The 20,411-nt window shown below is 35.3% G+C and overlaps 2 protein-coding genes across 5 annotated transcripts; one reads left to right on the top strand and one right to left on the bottom strand.

Annotated features, from left to right (window-relative positions):
* Positions 1-746: 746 nt before the first annotated feature.
* On the top strand, positions 747-9,190 carry LOC120156248. Of its 3 annotated transcripts, none has more exons than XM_039167633.1 (7): positions 747-2,016; positions 2,392-2,510; positions 2,993-3,619; positions 3,697-4,003; positions 4,330-4,498; positions 8,827-8,917; positions 9,015-9,190. In XM_039167633.1, exons 1-7 carry the CDS (start codon positions 946-948, stop codon positions 9,130-9,132), a joined length of 2,502 nt encoding a protein of 833 aa, XP_039023564.1. In that variant the 5' UTR covers positions 747-945; the 3' UTR covers positions 9,133-9,190. The 3 variants fall into 3 exon arrangements, with proteins under 3 accessions (XP_039023564.1, XP_039023563.1, XP_039023562.1); XM_039167632.1 differs by having other exon boundaries at positions 763-2,016; positions 4,333-4,498; positions 8,815-8,917; positions 9,015-9,132; XM_039167631.1 differs by having other exon boundaries at positions 775-2,016; positions 8,815-8,917; positions 9,015-9,189.
* Positions 9,191-11,590: 2,400 nt separating this feature from the next.
* On the bottom strand, positions 11,591-20,043 carry LOC120156250 (cingulin-like). Of its 2 annotated transcripts, XM_039167636.1 has the most exons (10): positions 19,768-20,043; positions 18,482-18,679; positions 18,257-18,379; positions 17,661-17,698; positions 17,407-17,575; positions 15,128-16,782; positions 13,150-15,094; positions 12,927-13,019; positions 12,628-12,767; positions 11,591-12,053 (listed from the first exon to the last, which is right to left on the bottom strand). In XM_039167636.1, the coding sequence occupies exons 1-10, from the start codon at positions 19,846-19,848 to the stop codon at positions 11,819-11,821; spliced, it is 4,677 nt and encodes a 1,558-aa protein (XP_039023567.1). In that variant the 5' UTR covers positions 19,849-20,043; the 3' UTR covers positions 11,591-11,818. The 2 variants fall into 2 exon arrangements, with proteins under 2 accessions (XP_039023567.1, XP_039023566.1); XM_039167635.1 differs by having other exon boundaries at positions 13,150-16,782.
* Between the last annotated feature and the right edge of the window lie 368 nt (positions 20,044-20,411).

Raw genomic sequence — 20,411 nt, 5'->3', positions numbered from 1 at the left:
TAACATTTAATTTTTATTATAGTTTAGTACGCTGTTGTTAAAAACTTAATGCTTTTAGTACATAAATTATCAATTTGGTCCGTTTTAGTACTTAAACTTTTAATTTTTTCAAAATTTAACCTTATATTTTTAACGGGATACTAAAATAAAATAAAAATTAACGTTAGATATAATTTTAAAAAATAAAAATTAAATATTAAAATAGATCAAAAATTTATAATTTAGATACTAAAACTTGAAGTTTACCTTTAAATTTAGTAATATTAAAAATAAATTTGTAGAAGAACCAAAATGTTTTATGACGTGTTACTGTTGTGTAAATCGGCGCGTCTTTTCCGTAAATAAATTTAGTAATTTTTAAAAATGAAACCAAAATTACTTGAAAAAAAACAGAAAATTAAACCCAAAAAAAGCCAAACAGAAAACAGATTTCTCTGTCTTTTTAATGATAAGTAATTTTCTCGCATTCCTATCGGCTTTGATCTTTCTCTTCCTCCTTTTTGTTCTGTGTGTGTCTCTGTGTTTATTTTTTTCCCTCTCTGAACAGATAGAATTTGTGTTTCGGTTTCGTAATCTTGATTTTCAGAGGGGAAAATCCCACATTTCGATCACGGGTACTTCTCTTTCGCCTTAAGTTTACTTTCATTTTCAATCTTTTTTCCCTTATTTTTTTTTACATTTTCTTTTGATTTGTTGGGATTTTTGTATATTTTTTACTTTTGGAACTCTTAACAGGTGAAGAGATGAGTTGGAACTCTGTTCTTTTCCGAATTTAGGGCATAGGGCATAGTTTTATAAAATAAATAAAATTTGAAAGCCGAATTAGGTTGTGGTCTTCTAATTTTTGGTACATATATTTACGTAGTTGTGATCTTGGGTAATTTCGAAGGCAAATGGAGGAAATGAGTTGTTTGTTTTAGGGAAAAGGGTTAGGTGTAGGGGGAAATGACAGATTTTCAAGCTTTACAACAAAAACCGGAATCCTCTAATGATGTCAGAGATGAATTGGAAAGGGGTTTGGAGGAATTGATGAGAGGGCATTTAGATGATTGTATGTCATTTGCATCCTGCAGTTCTAATAGAAATCCTGATGATGAAGATGATGAGCGTGATCAGCTTGTTAGGAGGTCTGATCTTGAAGGTGATCATTTAGCCGAGTCATCCGCTGCTAGAAGGCTGGATTCTCGGATTTTGAGTAGATGGGCTGCCAGGCAAGCTCAGGAAATGATTACGACGATGGAGAGAAGGAACAGGGAGTCTGAATTGATGGCTTTAGCAGGTTTACATACTGTTTCGATGCTAGACTCTTCGTTCTTGAGAGAGTCGCAGCCACCTTCTTCTAGGAGACAAGGGGGGAATGTTGAGAGGCCTAGTACTCGAGCTTCTTCGATTTTGCAAATGTGGAGGGAGTTGGAGGATGAGCATTCGTTGAATAGGGCACGAGAGAGTGTGAGGGAAAGGTTGAGGCAAAGCAATGCTGATAATAATACGACAGTGTCTGGTACAACTTTGTCTGAGAGTCGTGGGAGCGAGAATCATGCAAGTGTTGGAGATGTGAGTGAGAGTGAGAATGAGTATGAGTATGGAACATGGTCGCATGATCAAGGTGTGTCACAGAGTGATCGTGGGGATAATAATGGGTCTAACAGGGAGCAATCTCCTGATCTTGGCGAGGTAGAGAGAGAAAGGGTGAGGCAGATTGTTCGGGGGTGGATGGAGAGTGGGATTAGTGAACATTCATCCAATGTTACCCAAAGGGCCGGCAATCCTAGAGCTGAATGGCTTGGCGAAACTGAGCGTGAGAGAGTTAGAATTGTCCGGGAGTGGGTGCAAACGACTAGTCAGCAGCGAGATGAAGGCCAACCAGAGCATGTTCGGAGGGACTTGAGGAGGTTACGTGGAAGACAAGCTGTAATCGACTTGCTTGTGAGGATTGAAAGAGAAAGACAGAGGGAACTTCAGGGTTTGTTGGAGCACCGTGCTGTTTCTGATTTTGCTCATCGCAGCCGCATTCAGGTTAGCTGGATATCATGAAGTTTGTGGTTCTTTAAGATGGTACTATCTCCCATTTATTTGTACATGTTGCAATATATTTCTTTCTTTTAAGGAATTATATTCAGATAAGCTGTGGATGTTTATTTTTTAACATCCAAGAGAATGTGTTCTTGCTAGACCTGATTAAAATTGCTATATCGGAGTACAAGTGAAAGTAACATCGTTTATTTCCAGTAAATATTTATTAAAAAATATGTTGGTGACTGCACAATCTCACATCTTGTCACGATGTTAATATTATTTTGTGTTCTCATTTTGCGTAGTGAACGGCCTTTCTATCTGTATTTTTATTTGCATATACAACTATGCTTACTTACCATGCTTTTAACTTGGTAGACATTACTCAGAGGTAGATTCTTACGAAGCGAAAGACCTCTTGAACAGGAACGATCATCTACAATTGCAGCAAGTGAATTAATTCAGTTAAGCGAACGAAACACCGTTTCTGGCTTGAGGTATGAATCTTTTCCATTCATTCTCACAATGAAGAAGTTTTCACTGTTAATAAAAATGTTTTAATTGTTTTTTAAGGGTACTTTGTGTGGCAATAATGTTTCATGATGAGGAACTTTGCACATGTTATACTCCATATAACACAAGACGCTTTACTTGAATAATACTTGGGATATGGTGTTTAGGATTGCTAATTTTATTATGTTTTTGTTGATGAAATATGGTGCTAGACCTCGTGTATTGATCGATAGCATCCTCCTATTCATGGAAAATTGGAATAACTTAGTTTGATTTTTCCCCTTTTGTGCTTTTTGGTTTGAGAAGCATAAAAGTAGATATTGCCTGTAAACCATGAGAGAAATGTGCTGTGTGATTTTTTTTATTGCAGTTCATCTACCTGCAAAACTCTTTTGATCTTATTCGAGCACAAAACTCTCCGACTTGTACCTTCATTTCCATAACTGCCAATTATTTTACTATTCAGGGAAGGACTCCATAACAGATTAGCAACAATTGTCCATAACCAATCTGACGACAATTCTGAAACCACATCTAGCAATGTTATCAATGATTCTAGAAATGAACTTCCCCAAACAAACATGTCACCTGATGTCCAAGGTGAAAACAATGAGTTTGCACGATTTAGGAGTTTGGAAAGTGGCATTATGGAGTTGCCTAATCAAACAGGAGATATGGTTAGCAACATGGCTCTTGAGAGCATAAGTTGGCAAGAAAATGCTAACCAAGGTGGGAATTGGCGGGAGCCGGCTGCCAATGATGGAGGAGGAAACTTGCAACAACCAACATATCATCAGTTCAATCAATGGAGAGAGGGTGATACGGAAGTAATGGATACAAATTGGCAAGGAAGTTCAGTTAGTGAGCATCGCCAAGACAATCCTGGAAATGAAAACAGAGAATTGAATCATCAAGAGGAAGCCCAGAGGGATTGGCATGTGGACCGCTCTCAAGAAGCTGTTGATACTTGGTCAGAAGGGCCTTCTTATCCTCGGAGAGCACGTCGCACAATCCCAGTTAGGAGGTTAAATAGATTTCTCCCACCTGAAGATGATAATCTGTATGGTATGGAACTTAGAGAACTTCTGAGCAGGTATGTGATCACATATTTGGTTTTTTACTCTTTAACTTAAAATAGTTCTTTGAGGGTTGATTCAATTTAATTTGTAGGAGGAGTGTCTCTAATCTTCTTCGAAGTGGTTTCCGGGAAAGTCTAGACCAGTTAATACAGTCTTATGTGGAAAGACAGGGTCATTCTCCCATTGATTGGGATCTTCATAGAAACTTGCCAACTCCGGCCTCCCCAGAGACTGATCAAGAGCAGCAGAGGGGTGAAACAATTGATGATCAGAATGATGCTATTAACAGACCTTCACTGGTGCTACCTTCTCCTCCAGTGCCACCACCACAGCCACTGTGGCATCATGATTTACTTCACACTAGATGGTCTAGGCACAACATACATAGATCAGAAATTGTAAGCCATCTTTCTTAGCCATGCAACCCTATATTACCAAGACTACTGAATCTGATTCAGTTTTGTTCTTCATAGAATTCTCTGTTATTAAGTTTTCCCCAAGAATTGTCTGTGCCGAGGGTGAAATCAGTCGTAATAATCAATTTCAAACAGAACTCTTTAGGCAACTGAAGGATTTGATAATGATGATGCTTTTTATCAATTTCAGTTGTCAGCCTTGGGTAGTTCAATAGATGCTGCATATTCTCCCAAAAGTGGCCTAGATCTCTTATTTTTCAGTCCCCGTACATTATTCTGCATCTTTTTCTCACGAGGCTTATTTTCAGCAGGAATGGGAGATGATTAATGATCTTAGAGCTGATATGGCAAAACTCCAGCAGGGCATGAGCAACATGCAGAGGATGCTGGAAGCCTGCATGGATATGCAGCTGGAGTTACAGCGATCTGTCAGGCAGGAAGTCTCTGCTGCTCTGAATCGTTCGGCTGGTGAAAAAGGTTTTAAATCCTCCCAACTGTTTTCGTTCCTGTAGAAATCAGAGTAATTCTCTGTAATTTCTTATTCTTTTCAATATGACAGATTACATATTTATATACAAAATCTCTCTAAAGTAGGAAACTCTAAGAAAGGAAAAATAATAATCCTAGGATATGATCCCTTAAAATAAGGGATTGTAGAAATCTATTTACAAAATCATATCTCTATAGGAATGGTAACAAATCATCTCTATAATTCCTACACTCCCCCTCAAGCTGGAGAATATACATTGTATAATCCCAGCTTGGATAGGAATTTATTGAAAACAGGCTTTGACAAAGCCTTAGTAAGAATGTCTGCAACTTGTTCTTCTGAAGGAATGTATGAAAGTGTGGTTGTCTTTTTGTTAACTTGATCAGCAATAAAATGCCCATCAATCTCAACATGCTTTGTCCGATCATGTTGAACTGGGTTCTTGGCAATTTGAATAGCAGATTGATTATCACACAAAACTTCAAAGTGATCCTCTTGATTAGTGACAAGTTCTTTCAGTAGTTTAAGTAGCCAAATTCCTTCGCATATTCCCAATGTTAGTGCTCTAAATTCAGCTTCAGCACTACTTCTTGAAACGACAGATTGTTTCTTACTTCTCCAAGTTGTAAGGTTTCCCCAAACAAAGGTGCAGTAGCCACTAGTGGATCTCCTTTCAGTAAGGCCTCCGGCCCAACTAGAATCTATAAAGATCTTAACAGTTTTGTCTTGTGCCTTCTTAAACATTAAACCGTGTCCTGGAGTTTTCTTCAAGTACTTGAGAATTCTATTTGCTGCTGCCATATGCTCTTCAGTAGGATTAGTCATGTGTTGACTTATCACATTTACAGGAAATGCTATATCTGGCTTTGTCAAGGATAAATAAATTAGTTTCCCAACTAATCTTTGAAATTTCTCTTTGTCTACCAAGGACCCATCTTCTTTGTTAAATTTCAAGCTTGCCTCCATTGGTGTATCAATCGGCTTACAACCAAGAAAACCAGTTTCTTTGAGTAAATCAAGAACATATTTTCTTTGGTTGATCACAAGTCCTTTTGACCTTGCCACCTCCATTCCTAGGAAATACCTTAGCTTTCCCAAGTCCTTGGTTTCGAATTTCTTATTTAACAACTTCAAATTGCAAATCTCTTCTTCATCATCTCCGGTAAGAATTATGTCGTCCACGTACACAATAAGGATAGCTTTCTTATTTGTAGAAGTTACCTTGATGAAAAGAGTGTGATCGGCGAGGGATTGCTTGTAGCCGTTTTTTAGGATGACTTTAGTGAACCTCTCGAACCAAGCTCTGGGTGATTGTTTTAACCCGTATAGAGACTTGTTGAGCTTGCACACCTTGTTACTTCCTTCAATAGACTTTAAGCCAGTTGGCAACTTCATATAGACTTCTTCTAGCTTGCCATTAAGAAAAGCGTTTTTTACATCAAGTTGGTGTAATTTCCAATCGCAATTTACAGCCAAACTTAGGAGTACTCGAACCACAGGTGCAAAAGTTTCTGTGAAATCTATCCCATATGTTTGTGTAAAGCCTCTGGCCACTAGTCTCGCTTTGTATCGTTGGATGCTACCATTTGAGTTATACTTTACAGTAAAGATCCATTTACAGCCAACAGACTTTTTTCCTTGAGGAAGGTCCGTAACAGTCCAAGTAGTATTTTTCTCCAGTGCACAAATTTCCTCTTCAACAACCCTTCTCTATTTTGAATCCTTTAGAGTTGCAGCTATGCTTGTGGGAACCTGTTCTTTATCCAAGTTTGCTGTAAATGCTTGAAAAGATGGCATCAATGAATTATAACCAGCAAATTTTTCAATAAGATGCTTGGTGTACTGTCTAACCCCTTTTCTAATAGCAATAGAGAAGTCATCTAGAGTAGGGGAAGTGGACTTACTGATTTCTTCTTCTATTTCGGCAGCTGGACCCAAATCCAATTCTCGGCAAGCATCAGATTGCAAAACAGCCTCAGGAATATGTTTTCTTTTCCTTGTATAGAAACGGAGTTGTTTGATTGGTGGTGTTTATGGAATATTTTGAATAGGAGTAGGTATATTTTCAGGAAGGGTATTTAAAGTAGGTATGTGTGAAGTAGTGATGGGTACTACCGGTGGATCAATGGGAGTAGTTACAGGTTAAATGCTTGAAAAGATGGCATCAATGAATTATAACCAGCAAATTTTTCAATAAGATGCTTGGTGTACTGTCTAACCCCTTTTCTAATAGCAATAGGGAAGTCATCTAGAGTAGGGGAAGTGGACTTACTGATTTCTTCTTCTATTTCGGCAGCTGGACCCAAATTCAATTCTCGGCAAGCATCAGATTGCAAAACAGCCTCAGGAATATGTTTTCTTTTCCTTGTATAGAAACGGAGCTGTTTGATTGGTGGTGTTTATGGAATATTTTGAATAGGAGTAGGTGTATTTTCAGGAAGGGTATTTAAAGTAGGTATGGGTAAAGTAGTGATGGGTACTACCGGTGGATCAATGGGAGTAGTTACAGGTGACAAATCTGTAGGTAAGGACAAAATTGGTGGCAATTCTGAAGGTTGAGAATGAATAGTAGGAGATACCTGATGTGGCTGAAAATTCTTCCATGTCTCTCACTGAATTTCAGCCTGAGTGAAATAGGGATCCTGCTCATAAAATGTTATATCCATAGTGGTAAAAAATCGTTTTGAAGGAGGATGATAGCATTTATAACCCTTCTTAAGTGAAGAATACCCAACCAGTACACACTTTAATGATTTAGGATATAACTTGGACTTATTAGGAGCAATGTTTTGGATAAAAACAGTACAACCAAATATTTTAAGTGGAAGAATGGAGGAGATAGGTTTAAAATAGGGAAAGTATTGTAAAAATATAGATTGAGGTGTTTGAAATTGTAAAACCTTACTAGGCATTCGATTGATTAAATATGTGGTAATAAGGTTTTCCCCCACAAATATTTTGGAACATTAGTGGTAAATAGAAGAGAACGAGTAACTTCAAGGAGATGTCTATTTTTTCTTTCGGCAATACCGTTTTGTTGTGGGGTGTCAACACAAAAACTAATCTGAACTATGTCCTTTTCCCTGAAAAACGCACCCAAAGACTTAGAAAAAAATTCACTGCCATTATTAGATTTAAAGAGCTGAATTTTAGACCCAAATTGAGTGAGAACCATGTTATAAAATTGGGTAAAAACACTTGCAGTTTCAGATTTATCTTTTAGCAAATAAGTCCAAGTTATCCTACTGTGATCATCAATGAAAGTGATAAACCACTTACAATTATCAGCATTCTTCACCCGAGAAGGACCCCAAATATCACTGTGGATCAAAGCAAAAGGGTGAGAAGACTTATATGTAGAAGGAGAATAAGTTGATTTAGTGTGTTTGGCAAGAGAGCAAACTTTGCAAGAAAAAGAATTTGGCTTTTTATGAATGAATAGAGCAAGAAAAACTTTTGCAAGATAGTGAAAACTAGGATGACCTAAACGATAGTGCCAAAACATAATATTATCAACTTTTTCTAAAGCGGTGAAAGATTTCGAGATTTCGGTTTTAGTAGAGGCAGGAAGAATGTAGAGACCATTCTGCAAGCTGGCCTTACCAATCATCTTCTTCGAGTTCAGTGCCTGCAAAGTACAATCAATATCATTAAAAATTGTAGAGCAGTGCAATTCGATGGAAAGTTTACTAACGGAAACGAGATTGCAAGCCAAATTTGGTACGAAGAGGACATTTTTAAGTACAATCTGGTCATTGAGAATAACAATGTCATGTCCTTCTATTTAGCACAAAGAACCATCAGCCGTTTTGACAGCTTTACCAAAGTTTGGAAAAAAATTGCAAAACAAATCCTGATTACCTTCTGATTGAGCAGCAGAACCAGAAAAATTTTATGGATTTGAAGTGATCTCCGGAGTAGGAGAAGAAGCTGTTGACATCATCTAGATTGGAAAGAAACCGTAACCTAAGCTGATACCATGTAGAAATCAGAGTAATTCTCTGTAATTTCTTATTCTTTTCAATATGACAGATTACATATTTATATACAAAATCTCTCTGTAAAGTAGGAAACTCTAAGAAAGGAAAAATAATAATTCTAGGATAGGATCCCTTAAAATAAGGGATTGTAGAAATCTATTTACAAAATCATATCTCTATAGGAATGGTAACAAATCATATCTCTATAGGAATGGTAACAAATCATCTCTATAATTCCTACAGTTCCCTCAGTATTTTTAGGATTCTTTTATTCATCAGGTAGTTTAGCTTGTTTCTGTTTTTATTTTTCACTTCCATTACAGTTTTGAGTGCAGAAACATCAGAGGATGGGTCCAATTGGGGTCATGTGAAGAAAGGGACATGCTGTGTCTGTTGTGATAGCCATATCGATTCACTATTGTACAGGTTTACATTCTTAACTTTTCCATGTCTTCCCATTTTCGATGCCTGATTATATATCACAATCTTGTTTTTTGGCAATTTAAAATTATCGATTATACAGATGTGGACACATGTGCACTTGTTCAAAATGTGCGAATGAGCTGGTTCGTGGTGGTGGAAAATGCCCATTGTGTCGAGCACCTATCGTGGAGGTAATCCGCGCATACTCAATACTGTAAAGAGATGAAAGAAGAGAATAAGAATTAACAGAAAGACTGGTATATATATTATATATAGTTAAAAAGGCTCCTCAAGATGTAGAGAGTCCTAAAGTTTTGTTTGTTACCTGTTTCTCTGATTATATGTAGAATGCTGTGCAAGTTTATAATTGGAAATAACAATTGGCATCATTGATTCATTCATGCCTAAATAAAATGTTTGTCAACTATTTCTTTTTTTCCTCCTGTTTTTCTCCTTTCCATTGTGAATATTTATTATTATTATTATTATCATCAATTTCAATATTTTTAAAGAAAAATCAGTGTAGTTTTGTCACAAACAGTGCAAGTACTTGTGAGATGTCTCTACTTAAATACCTGTTACATCACTTTGCTTTAAATGGTCACGAATTGATCGTGTGGGTTCATATATATTTTATATTATATGGGTTAAGATTCGTTAACACCTAAAGTGCGTTTAGTTCATGAAATGTAAGATTATCAGTGGGAATAAAAGATTAACAGGGAATATGATTATCGGGAATGTTATATTTTGTGTTTGGTTGGTTTAACATGAATGTAAGATTACCGTGTTTAGTTAAACGAATAAAAGATTATTAGAATGTATATTTGATCAATTGTTCTTATTATATATATTTTTTTAACAAGTTGAAAAATAATTATATATTTTTTTAAAAAAATTTAAATTCATAAAATTTATATAATTTTTTTTACAAAATTGAAAATATAAAAAAGTTTAATGAAAGGGTAAAATTTTATTTTAATCACTGAATTTTATATAAAATTTTAATTATAGATTATTTTTTGTAAATCTAAAATAATTTAAGGATAAATTTGTAATTTAACTTTCATAAAATTGTTATTATTCAATAACAGAATAAGAATATTTTTTAAAGAATTTTTTAAATGTATTTTAGTCTAAAACACCGGTAATCTAACAATACCTAAGGAAATGTTGGTAATGATATTTCTGGTAATATACCTAAAAAAATCTACTATTGATAATATAAAATTACCGAGAATGACATTCCCGACCAACTAAACGGGAGAATGTGGATTTCATTCTTATAGAAATCTCACATTCCCCTAACTAAACACACCCCTAATATAAAATTGAAAATTTTATATCCTTTTAAGATCGTTAGATGAGAGAATATCGAAGATTGAAATTAATTTTTTTATTTTTTTTCAATGAATATCTTTTAATTTTTTATTTTTAATTTTAATCTTTGATTTTCTTTCATTTAACTATTCTAAAATAATTTATACTATGTAATTGGATTCTGATCCTGAAAGTAGAGGCATCAAAATCAAAAGGCCCACCGAAGACCGAATTATGCTTGCTGTCATCTAAAAATCTCACTTTCGAGAGATTCAATTCATCAAATAGATAAAAATCTAGTCATAATAGAATCCAGAAGACAGATAAATTTTGAGTTGTTTAAGGGATGTCTCCGGTTTTAATATACGGCTTAAAAAATGTTATTAAAAATATTAATATTTTTTTATTATTTCCGGTAAAATGCTACATTAAATATTATTTTTTTATCAAAAATGTTAATATTGATGTTACCTAAAATATTTAACATTTTCGGTAAAGCATTACCTAAAACATTATTTTTTTATCGGAAATATTAATATTAGATTATACTGAAAAGTAGTTAGTGAAATTAACATTTCTGATAAAAAAATAATATTTTAAGATACGTTTTACTAGAAATATTAAAAAATATTAATATTTTTATAGACCATTTTCTTAACCGTATATTAATGATGTCATACAACTATCCTTTTTAAGATTTGTGTTTTAGATAAGTTTTTAAATCGCAGTCAGTGGAGTAAATCGAATCTGTGTTTGATTAGAATATTATTAATTGTAATGAAACTACAATTACTTATTCACCCTCAAATGTTAGTCATTTAAATGGATAAACTACACATTTAATATCTCAATTATTAATTTTTGACTTTTGTTCTGTTTTAGTCCTCTAATTATATTTTTTTAAAATTATATTTAATATTACGTTTTAGTTATATTTTGTTCATTTACTGTTAAAAAATAACAAAACTGTTGACGTAATATTTTTTTAAAAAATTCAATGATGATGTAACATTAATTTATGATGACATGTCAATATTTTTTTAACGATAGATGACCAAAATAAAACTAAAACGTAACATTAGACATGATTTTGAAACAATAAATAATTAGGTTACCAAAATATAATAAAAATGATAATTAGGGCACTAACCATGTAGTTATCCTTTTTTTTAAATTTACTTGTGCGAATGCGGATAATAGAAATGGCGTGGACTCATCAAAGTTGGATATTTAACTTTGACTCAAATTTATAACATTTTTAATAAATTTGCAAATTCGGATTCAAGTTTAATTTTACTCGGAATTATCTTTTCGGATAGTGAATATTTCACGGAGTACATAACATTCTAATCCTCAAATGATGTTATTTGTATATGTTATACGTATCTCTGTATATTACAATTAGTTTTCAAAAAGACCCCCCTGATGTAGGACCAATAAATTTGTTGCACTGTTTTGCTTAGTGAATGATCTCCACAGGACCATCCGAAAAATTACATGGTGGGAGTTGATAAGTCCGGTGTCGGAGGCCGGAGCCGGAGCCGGAGCCGGAGAAAGAATACGACCAAACATATCCTAGAGCTGTCAGAACCAGCGCTTTCGACCACTAGCAGTTCTAAGCTGCATCACGAGTTGCTCCCGCTGATCTTCTACCTCTGCATATTTAAGGCTCATGTGTAGGTACCGTTCACGTAGATCTTTCAGCTCCGTCTCCAGTGCTGATGTCTGGCAGTTGCATCCATCTTTTCTTGCAGCTCCTTCACCTGTCAGCTTCTCCGAAGCAGCAGCTTGGTTGAAGGGTACTTCTTTGGATAACAAACTGCAGTCAAGCACAGTACGTAACGACCATTAGCGTTCATAGGTACGTCTCGATTCTACACATTCTGATATGGTGATCCACTTGGGAGCATATGAACAGTTTAAAGTATAAGGCTAATGTTCCACTACCCAAGAAGAAGCTAGAGTATAGAATTAGCATCGGCATAACCTTATTCTGATTCGGTGCAAGAGCAAATGATAAATCTGAATGTTGAAATTGAAAGGGTAGAGGGAAAGAAAGAAACGGTTTGAGGCTGAAGAAATTCTGATTATCGGAATATTTTAGTTCGAAGGCCTAACATGAGGTTTTGATCCTTTTTATCAGATTCATATAATATAGTGCAAAGAATCTGGAAATCTTGTGTTATAAAACTCATCCTTTTCATCATGATTCAAATTCATAGAAACCAATAACGACTAACCGAAGAAGTATGTGACTGCACAACGTGAAAAAGAGTGACAATGTAAGAAATGAACACCGAAAATATGTAATGGGAATTCCATGTTTACTAAAATGTAAAGTAAATAAAGAATGTATATACCATATTTCAGATGTTATATTTTAGAAAGCCTACCTCTTAAGCTGGGCCTTGTACATCTCATTTGCTTCTTGAGCTTCTGCAAGTTCATTTTCAAGATTCTGAATTTTTGACGAAAGATCGATGACTCCTGAAACTTGAGGAGTCTCATTATTGCAGTTTTGATTATTGTTAACCTGAAAAGAGAAGTGGAGTGAGAGAAAAATAAGATTAGACCGTTTTTGTGCGATTTATTACTTTCACTGTTATAGATAACCTTTGCAAAGAATTGATTGCCCAACCTAGAAGATTAGAATCAACTAACATAATTAAAAAAAAACTGTAGATAGAATAACCTGTGTGTGATTTTCATCCATATGCTGTAGTTGGTCCGTGTCAGTCGACAGCTTCTCAGTTGGTTGCTGGTTATTGTCATCTTCTATGTTATTCTAGATCAGGAGGAAAAAAACCAAGTGCATGTGAGAGAGAATTCTAAACAAGAAATGTATAAGACGGGTTCAAATAATTATATTGATGATAAACTACTAGGCTCGGAATTATGGTAACGAAGTGACTCACATTCTGGAACTTGCTTTGATCCTGATTTATGTGCTTCAGTTCTTCTTCTAGACCTTGAGCTTTCTTCAGGCACTCTTCTTTCTCCTCCTCAAGGTACTTTATCTTCCTCTGGAGTTGGTTATTTTCTCTTCTAAATTGGGCCAGCTCATTTTTAAGTGCAGCTTCCTGAGTTCCCAAGGCTTCTCTTGCAGTTAAATCACCCTGCAGCCGGAGGACCTTTTCTTCAAGGGCAACTTTCCTACGTTTCAAACCATCTAATTCGGAAACAGCTTGCTGACTGTTGGAGACTTTCTGGACTAAATGGGTTCTTTCAACTTTAAGTTCTTCATAGTCTCTGGATACCATTTGGAAAGAAGATTTGAGCCTTTCATTTTCAAACTTGGCCTCACTGATTGTTTTTTTAAGAGCTACAATTTCATCCTGAAGGAGCGCAGTTCTCTGCAACTGGACTTTAAGGCTGGAAATTTCTTCTGCCAACTGTTGATTCTCGTACTCAGAAGCTTTGAGTTTCAGTTCAAGCCCTCTAACAGTGCCTTTCAGTTTTTCTTCATTGGATTTGACTTCTTCCAACAAATCTAATATTTTTTCATGGTCAGCCATCAAAATTTCCTGTTTTTGCTTCGCAGCAGCTAACTCTTCCATAAGTCCCTGTGTCTCGGTTTCAGATTCCACCTGCAAGGCATTGAGTTTGCTCTCAGATATTTTAAGCTTCCCTTGAAGATCTTCTAGAGAAGCTTCAAGCATGACTTTATCTGCACGTAAATGAGAAACTTCAAGCACAGCTTCTGATGCTGTTTTCTCCTTTTCATCCTGGGTAGCAGATATCTGTTCAGTGAGGTAAGCAACCTCTCTTTGGAGGTTGTCAACTTCCATTGTCTTCTCCAAGTATTTCTGATTTAACTGGCTCTCTTCAAGAACAAGTTTTTCTTTCTGCCTCTTGTTCTCTTGAAGAAGTGCTTCTAGCTCGAAGTTAAGGGCTTTCTCTTTCGAGGCTATTTCTTCAAGCATCGAGGAATACTTTTCTTCCAGAGCTTCAACTTCGCTAGCCATGTTGGAAAAAACTTTTTCAGATTCCTTGAGTTCTGCTTCCAAAACTGAACAATGCTCATTTAACTCGGTCTTTTGCTTCCGTAACTCTCCGTTTGCTTTCTGAAGCATACTACATTCTTCAATAAGACTTTCAGTATTAGCTTGTAGTTTGGGGTTAGCAACTTTTAGATACTCACACTCTTCTTGAACTTCTAACCACCGCTTTTGCATCTCTTCCATCTTCTGTCTCATATCAGCCTTTTGTGCCTCCATTTCGTTTTCCAGTCTTTTTCTCTCTTCCTTAAATTCCATCGCTTGAGATTCTGAATTTTGTAGTTCCAGACGATGAGACTCTCTCTCCTCAGTCAGATACCTTAATTGTGCTTCCAAACCAGAGATCCGTTCCGATAACTGTAGATTTTCTTCTTCTAGTTCAGACAAATGAACTTCGAGTTCCTGTTTACCAATTTCAAGCTCTGTAGATTTCTTTACAAGAACTTGGTTGGCTGAAATCTGGGAATCCATATTGCTATTAAGCACCATCATTTCACTACGTAAATCTTCCAAGCATTTTTCAGTAACAGCAGCTTCTCTGAGCATGGTTTCTATGTTTTCCTCCAACTGGCTTTTCTCCTTCTCAACAAAAGAAACCTGAGCTTCTAACTCCTTTTGATGATGTCTTAAAGCCTCAAGCTCTTCGTCCTTTAGCAAATTGTCGGATTTAAGTTTCTCTATCTCAGATATCTTGTCTGACAACTCATTTCCTAGACCACTTGCCTCATTACCATATTCACCAATAGAACTTTGTCTGAACAATTGTTTTATCTGGAAAAAATTGTTCAAGATAATCTCAACTTGCTGTTTTTTACTTATCAAATCTTTCCTTTTTAAAATCTCTGAGTTGTCAGAAACAGTTCCATCAGGATTTGCATGTAAATTAAGAGCATACTGCCGCTTCAAGTCAGCTAAAGAGAGTTGAATCTGTTCATGTAACTCAGTAAGCAATGTAGAGACTTCAATGGCATCAGGTGATTCAGAAATACTGGGTTCTTCAAAGGAAAGAGTAGTAGGTTGCTCCTTACTCTCAATTTCTGTCTGCTGGTAATGCTGTAGTTGCTGTTGCAGTTCGTCGATTTCGATCTCCTGTTCTTCTGATCTGGAACGATATTTGGAGAGTTCATCATCAAGATAAGAAGCTTTGTCCTTGAAAGCTTCCAATTGCTGCTCTAGGTCAGCACATCTATTTCCAAGAACTACAGATTGAATCTGTAAATGGTCAGTAGAAGGTACTTCCGGTTCATGTCTAGAAAGAGAATTCTTTCCTGGATGATCAGGTGAAAGAGAATTCAAGATGGCACTATGATCTTTGCTTGATTCTTTGAGCTTAAAATGAAGATCCAGATTTTCATCAGTAAGCTCGTTGCAATCTCTCTCGAGTTCCTGCACCTTCAGTTTTAGATCTTCAATTTCTTTGATTACATCAGAATTATCTTCTTCTTCAGAACCCATTTTCTTTAAACCTTGGACATCAAGAGCTTCGGACAATTTCATTTCCAAGTTAACGATTTTTTGCTCCTTTTCAGCTAATTTGCCTTTCCATTCAGCTTCACAATCCATAAGTGATCGAATCCTTGAAGCTTGTTCGGTCTCCATTTCATTATTATTTTCTTCCAGAGTTTTCTCCAGAACCTGAATAGAGCTTTCCAATTTCCTATGTGATTCCTGCAGCAGCTGATATTGGACCTCTAGATTTCTGTTCTCTGCATGCAAATCTCCTTTTTGTTGTTCAACAAGATCACTTTCACCTAAGTCATCCTTTCGTGATTCTTCACATTCAGATCTTGCTGCAGAAAGGTTATCAATTTCTACTTTCTGATTTTCTATTGTTTCTTCCAGCTCCTGGAGAATGGAAACAAGCTCAATATTTGATTCTTGGGTTTTTTTCAACTGTGAGGCCAAATCAGCATTCTCCTCTCTCAGAAATCGTATCTCATCTTCCAACTCCTTTTGAACAGAACCAGTATTTTTATTCTGAAACTTCAAATTGTTTGCAGCAGCCTGTTTCATTTGTGACTCCTCCAGCAGGATCTTTACTTGTTTAACCTCCTGCTTCAAGCAATCACATTCTGCCCGGGATGTTGAAAGTGCGGCCTCAAGACTTTTTTGGTGGTTGGAAAGGTCGATAAATTCCTTCTGTGAATTTTCCAAATCTATCATCAACTTTCGAGCATTTTGTTCCCACATCCTAGCTTCTGCTCGAAGCTCCCCAATAGTAGTTTCTGCAGCTTCCAAGAGATCTTTAGATGAACCAGCATTACGTAGTGGAGAAGAGGGAACAAGACGTGAAGCTCGATTCACATCTTCTCTTTGGTTATGAGGATGACTTCCAGAACTGGAGACCTTCGGTGCACCAGAGGAGTGGCTTGACCTGGAAGTGTTGTTAAAAGAATACGGTCCACGTGGAGAACTAGTTTGAGAACCGGTTGAATCTTGTCTTCCAATTAGATTGCTTATAACCCCATTATGAGGGGAGAAATTTTCTCTAAAGGAACCATCCAAGGAGTCAAAGCTATTACGCGAGTCTGATGCTGACAAACTTGGTTCCTGAACAGAAACGAGAAGGTTTCATCAGCCTCAAAAAGGACAGTGCACGGGAAAATAATTGAAAATGCTTGTTATTCTGTCCAAGAGGAAAAGTTCAAGATTTCTTGTCTCATTCTTTGCAAACTACCAAGCCTACAACTAGTGTTTCTATAATTCGTGTACTTTTAGCTATATTGACTTCTTTTCCATAAGTTTGAGTTGACAACATAGAAGCCTGTATGCGTAAAATGTTTAGACTAACTTCACTACTACTTTCATAGCATGTGCTGCTACAGCCTACATCTTAATTTGCTGAAATAATCTCGTAGTCACCATGAAGTCTCAGGTGTAAATGCAAGCAATCTAGAAAAATGTGTAGAAAGTCAAGTTCTTAAACAATGAACAGACAATCTGTGTTGAAACATCTACAACAAAAGAAGCCTGGTCTTTAGATGAATTGAATATATACTTGATCTGTAAGTATATATATATATATAAATGTACGCATATATTTAGATGAATTGAAGTGTTTTAACTATATTCAGATAAAATTTTAGAACTAATTAAAAGAAACTCAATTGCAGAAATGACCAAAGGAAGTGTTAACATATCCGCAAAACAAAAAAATATATCAAGGAACCATACCCTGCTAGACAATTCTCCGGGAAGAAGGGTACCCTCTAGATGATTACTAGAAGAAGATCCAACACTCCTGGTAAATGTACCATCAGAAGCATCAGATTTGGTTTCCAAGTCATATTCCAGAGAAGCATCCTCCAAATATGACGAATCTGCATCTTTCCATTGCTCATCCCTTTAAAAGATACAATCAACATTTTTCACAATCATATATAAACAGAATCTCACAAAAGTGCGAAGTTTCATGCAAAATGGCAAACCTGCGTTTTTCTCTTGGTGTCAAGCACTGAATTTTAATCTGCAGACAATCATGAAGGATCACATTTTAACAATAGCATCAGAGAAAGGTTAATAATTGAGCTTCTTCTCCTAAACGAAAACATGTGATTGAGACAGGAAATAAATGTGAGGAAGACGAGGTCCTTGACCAGAAACCTTGGTTCGGATACCAAATTTCCAGAACTGTCAACAAATTTATCTGAATAAGCTTAAGTAGTATTGAATCAATTTCTACATGATAATTCCTCCCTCAAAAGTAACTTTACTTTAAGCAAAAACTAATTTTCTCTCCATGGATTCACTTTAAGAAGCACTGCTAACTTCTATCGTCCACCACTTAATATGGAATTGTAACATGTCTAATCTTTAAGCAATAAAATTACAATTAGGCAACAAAAATGACACGGTAGCTGCTAGCAATTCAAACTCACAAACTAGATTATCTTGTTCCATAGATTTAAAAGAGAATTCTTCTTTAAAATTAGGAAAAAGGTGTTTTTTAACTTTTATATGTCAGCAAAGAAGGGAAAAATACGACTGTTAGGCACTTGAAACAAGAATCAATTCTAGATCTCACCTGTAATAGTGTTCCATGATTACATTTCTTTAACGGTAATGAAAGAGGAATTGAACTTTTTGAACTTATGTAGTTTGCAAGGTTAACTGTTGCTTCTCCCAGGAAGCCGGATCTAGATGATCCCTACAATAAAATCAGTTTAAGTTGATTATTTATAACCCTGACATGAGTCAAATCCATATCAATAGATAAATCTTCATAAAATATTAAGGCAAAGTACCATACCATGGAAACAACAAGCTTATATAAGCATTCATCAATCACTTTCGAAGTATCACCTACTGCAATCCAAATAGACTCCGAGAAACTCTCTGTCCATCGACAATTTCCATTCCGCACTGATGCTTTGCCCGACTTGTTTACAGTTTTGCCAGTATCCACAGAAACAATAGACACAAAAAGCTTGTCCCATCCTTTTGGAACCTTCAAGAATTCAATAATTCAAAATTGTATCAAGAATCACCCAAGTACAACTAGCAACCTAACTAGACAACAACAAGCATCTAAAAGTTTCAAAATAAATCAAGCAACTAAAATTCTGGCCTGAAAAATAAAATTGAACATGTTAAAAAAGGAAACCTAAATTCAATCAAAACGTTTCCTCTGTAACTTGCTTTTATACTCTTAGCTTATAGGTTCCTTAAAATTTGTTAGACATGAAAGGCAAATTGAAAAAACATATATACTAAATTTTCAAAAAAAAAATGAATATTATCGAAACTAACCCCCGAGTTCAAATAGCGTAGTGTGTGTCAGTGTATATATCTTAAAAAATAAGCATGCACGAAATAAATCAAATAATGCCCAAACAGGGCCTAATATAATAAAATCAAATTTTTGTTCTCACATTTTATTATTTTATCTTTTTATTAAGAATCAAATAATCGTGATTAAATCACAATTTATCATGAATATAATTTAAGGAAAAAATCCTCAACTTAAATCCAAAAATTCCACGAATATCTGTATGATGGTTTCAACTACAATTTCAGGTTCATAATCGGTTAGTATTTTACAGGCTCAATTTTAGAGCGCAGCTCCAAATGAAGTCAATGAACAAAATGCAAAACATTATAGAAGTCAAAACCGAAGCGTCAACAGATCTGACTAAAAGAGAATCTAAACAAAAAATGTAGCCGTTCTTACTGCCTACCACAGATCTTCACAAATTGAAATTATAATTAAATCGCATAAAATTTCATACATAATTATTAAAAAAAGTCTATAATTAGTAACTTTCCACAAACTCACTCAGAAATGAAATAATACAAATAAAAAAGGCATCGCTCAACCACGAAAAAGGAAACTTAAATCTGAAGCGACATGAAAGTGAAAACGTAGATTTGAAAAAGGAGACTAAAGGAGCAAAACGAAAAATGCTTAAAGTTCAGTTTGCCGATGTATCAGAGGATTCAATTTCAACATTACAATGAAGTTATAATTCAGAATCTGAATAAAATGAAGAAAATCCAGAGAAAATTAAAAAGATCTCAGAATGAAAAAGGAGATACCTGAAGAGCTTGTAAGCTAGAGAACTTGAAATCGAATCTCTCACCAGATTTATCAGATTTCTGCTTGTGCAATCTGAACATATTTTTGTTCTTTTTTGCTCAGGTTTTATTGTCTCTTTCAGGTTTCCCAGCTTATTTATGGAAAAATTCTTGCTTGGCGTTGAAGAAAATTTAGCAAAAAAATCGGAAAAAATGAAGAAGAAGAAGAAGAAGATCAAGAAAACAGCTTCAGTTTTTCACATGGCCTTAAATACTGAAAGAGGGGCCTTAGCTGTGATTTTGTTTTGAAGTATGTATGAACTGAGATGTTTCCTTTCAAGCATTATTTATTCGTTTTGGTTTTGGTTTTAATTTTATTTTTTATGGTTTATTTCTCATATTAGTCCCTCTAACTTTTACAATTCACTTTAGGTAGAAATGCATATGAGGTCCTGTACTTTTGAAAAAAATCAATGTGACATTCCTATTATTTTTCTCTAAATGTGGCCTTCTAACTCGGAAAATAAATCTAATGTGGCCCTTTGTCCAATTTTTTTTCGTCGTTGACCGTTATAATGTTGATTTAACAGTCATGATGTTAATGTGACAGTCCATGGTATCAAATTAACGTGGCTGATGACATGTGACTAAATTAATAGCTTAAA

The sequence above is a fragment of the Hibiscus syriacus genome, unplaced genomic scaffold (genome assembly GCF_006381635.1).
Source record: "Hibiscus syriacus cultivar Baekdansim isolate YM2019G1 unplaced genomic scaffold, ASM638163v2 tig00111213_pilon, whole genome shotgun sequence".
Lineage (NCBI taxonomy): Eukaryota > Viridiplantae > Streptophyta > Magnoliopsida > Malvales > Malvaceae > Hibiscus > Hibiscus syriacus.
This window is presented reverse-complemented; position numbering and strand designations above follow the sequence as displayed.

What these genes read in the sequence shown, in the direction of transcription:
- LOC120156250 (XM_039167635.1), bottom strand. Translation starts at nt 19,848, where the DNA reads ATGTTCAGATTGCACAAGCAGAAATCTGATAAATCTGGTGAGAGATTC. An exon ending in ATCATGGAACACTATTACAG is followed by an intron (nt 17,699 to 18,256) that starts GTGAGATCTAGA and finishes GATTGTCTGCAG; the next exon opens with ATTAAAATTCAGTGCTTGAC. An exon ending in TGGATGAAAATCACACACAG is followed by an intron (nt 12,768 to 12,926) that starts GTTATTCTATCT and finishes TTCTCTTTTCAG; the next exon opens with GTTAACAATAATCAAAACTG.
- LOC120156248 (XM_039167631.1), top strand. Translation starts at nt 946, where the DNA reads ATGACAGATTTTCAAGCTTTACAACAAAAACCGGAATCCTCTAATGAT. An exon ending in TCGTTCGGCTGGTGAAAAAG is followed by an intron (nt 4,499 to 8,814) that starts GTTTTAAATCCT and finishes CTTCCATTACAG; the next exon opens with TTTTGAGTGCAGAAACATCA. An exon ending in ATCGATTCACTATTGTACAG is followed by an intron (nt 8,918 to 9,014) that starts GTTTACATTCTT and finishes TCGATTATACAG; the next exon opens with ATGTGGACACATGTGCACTT.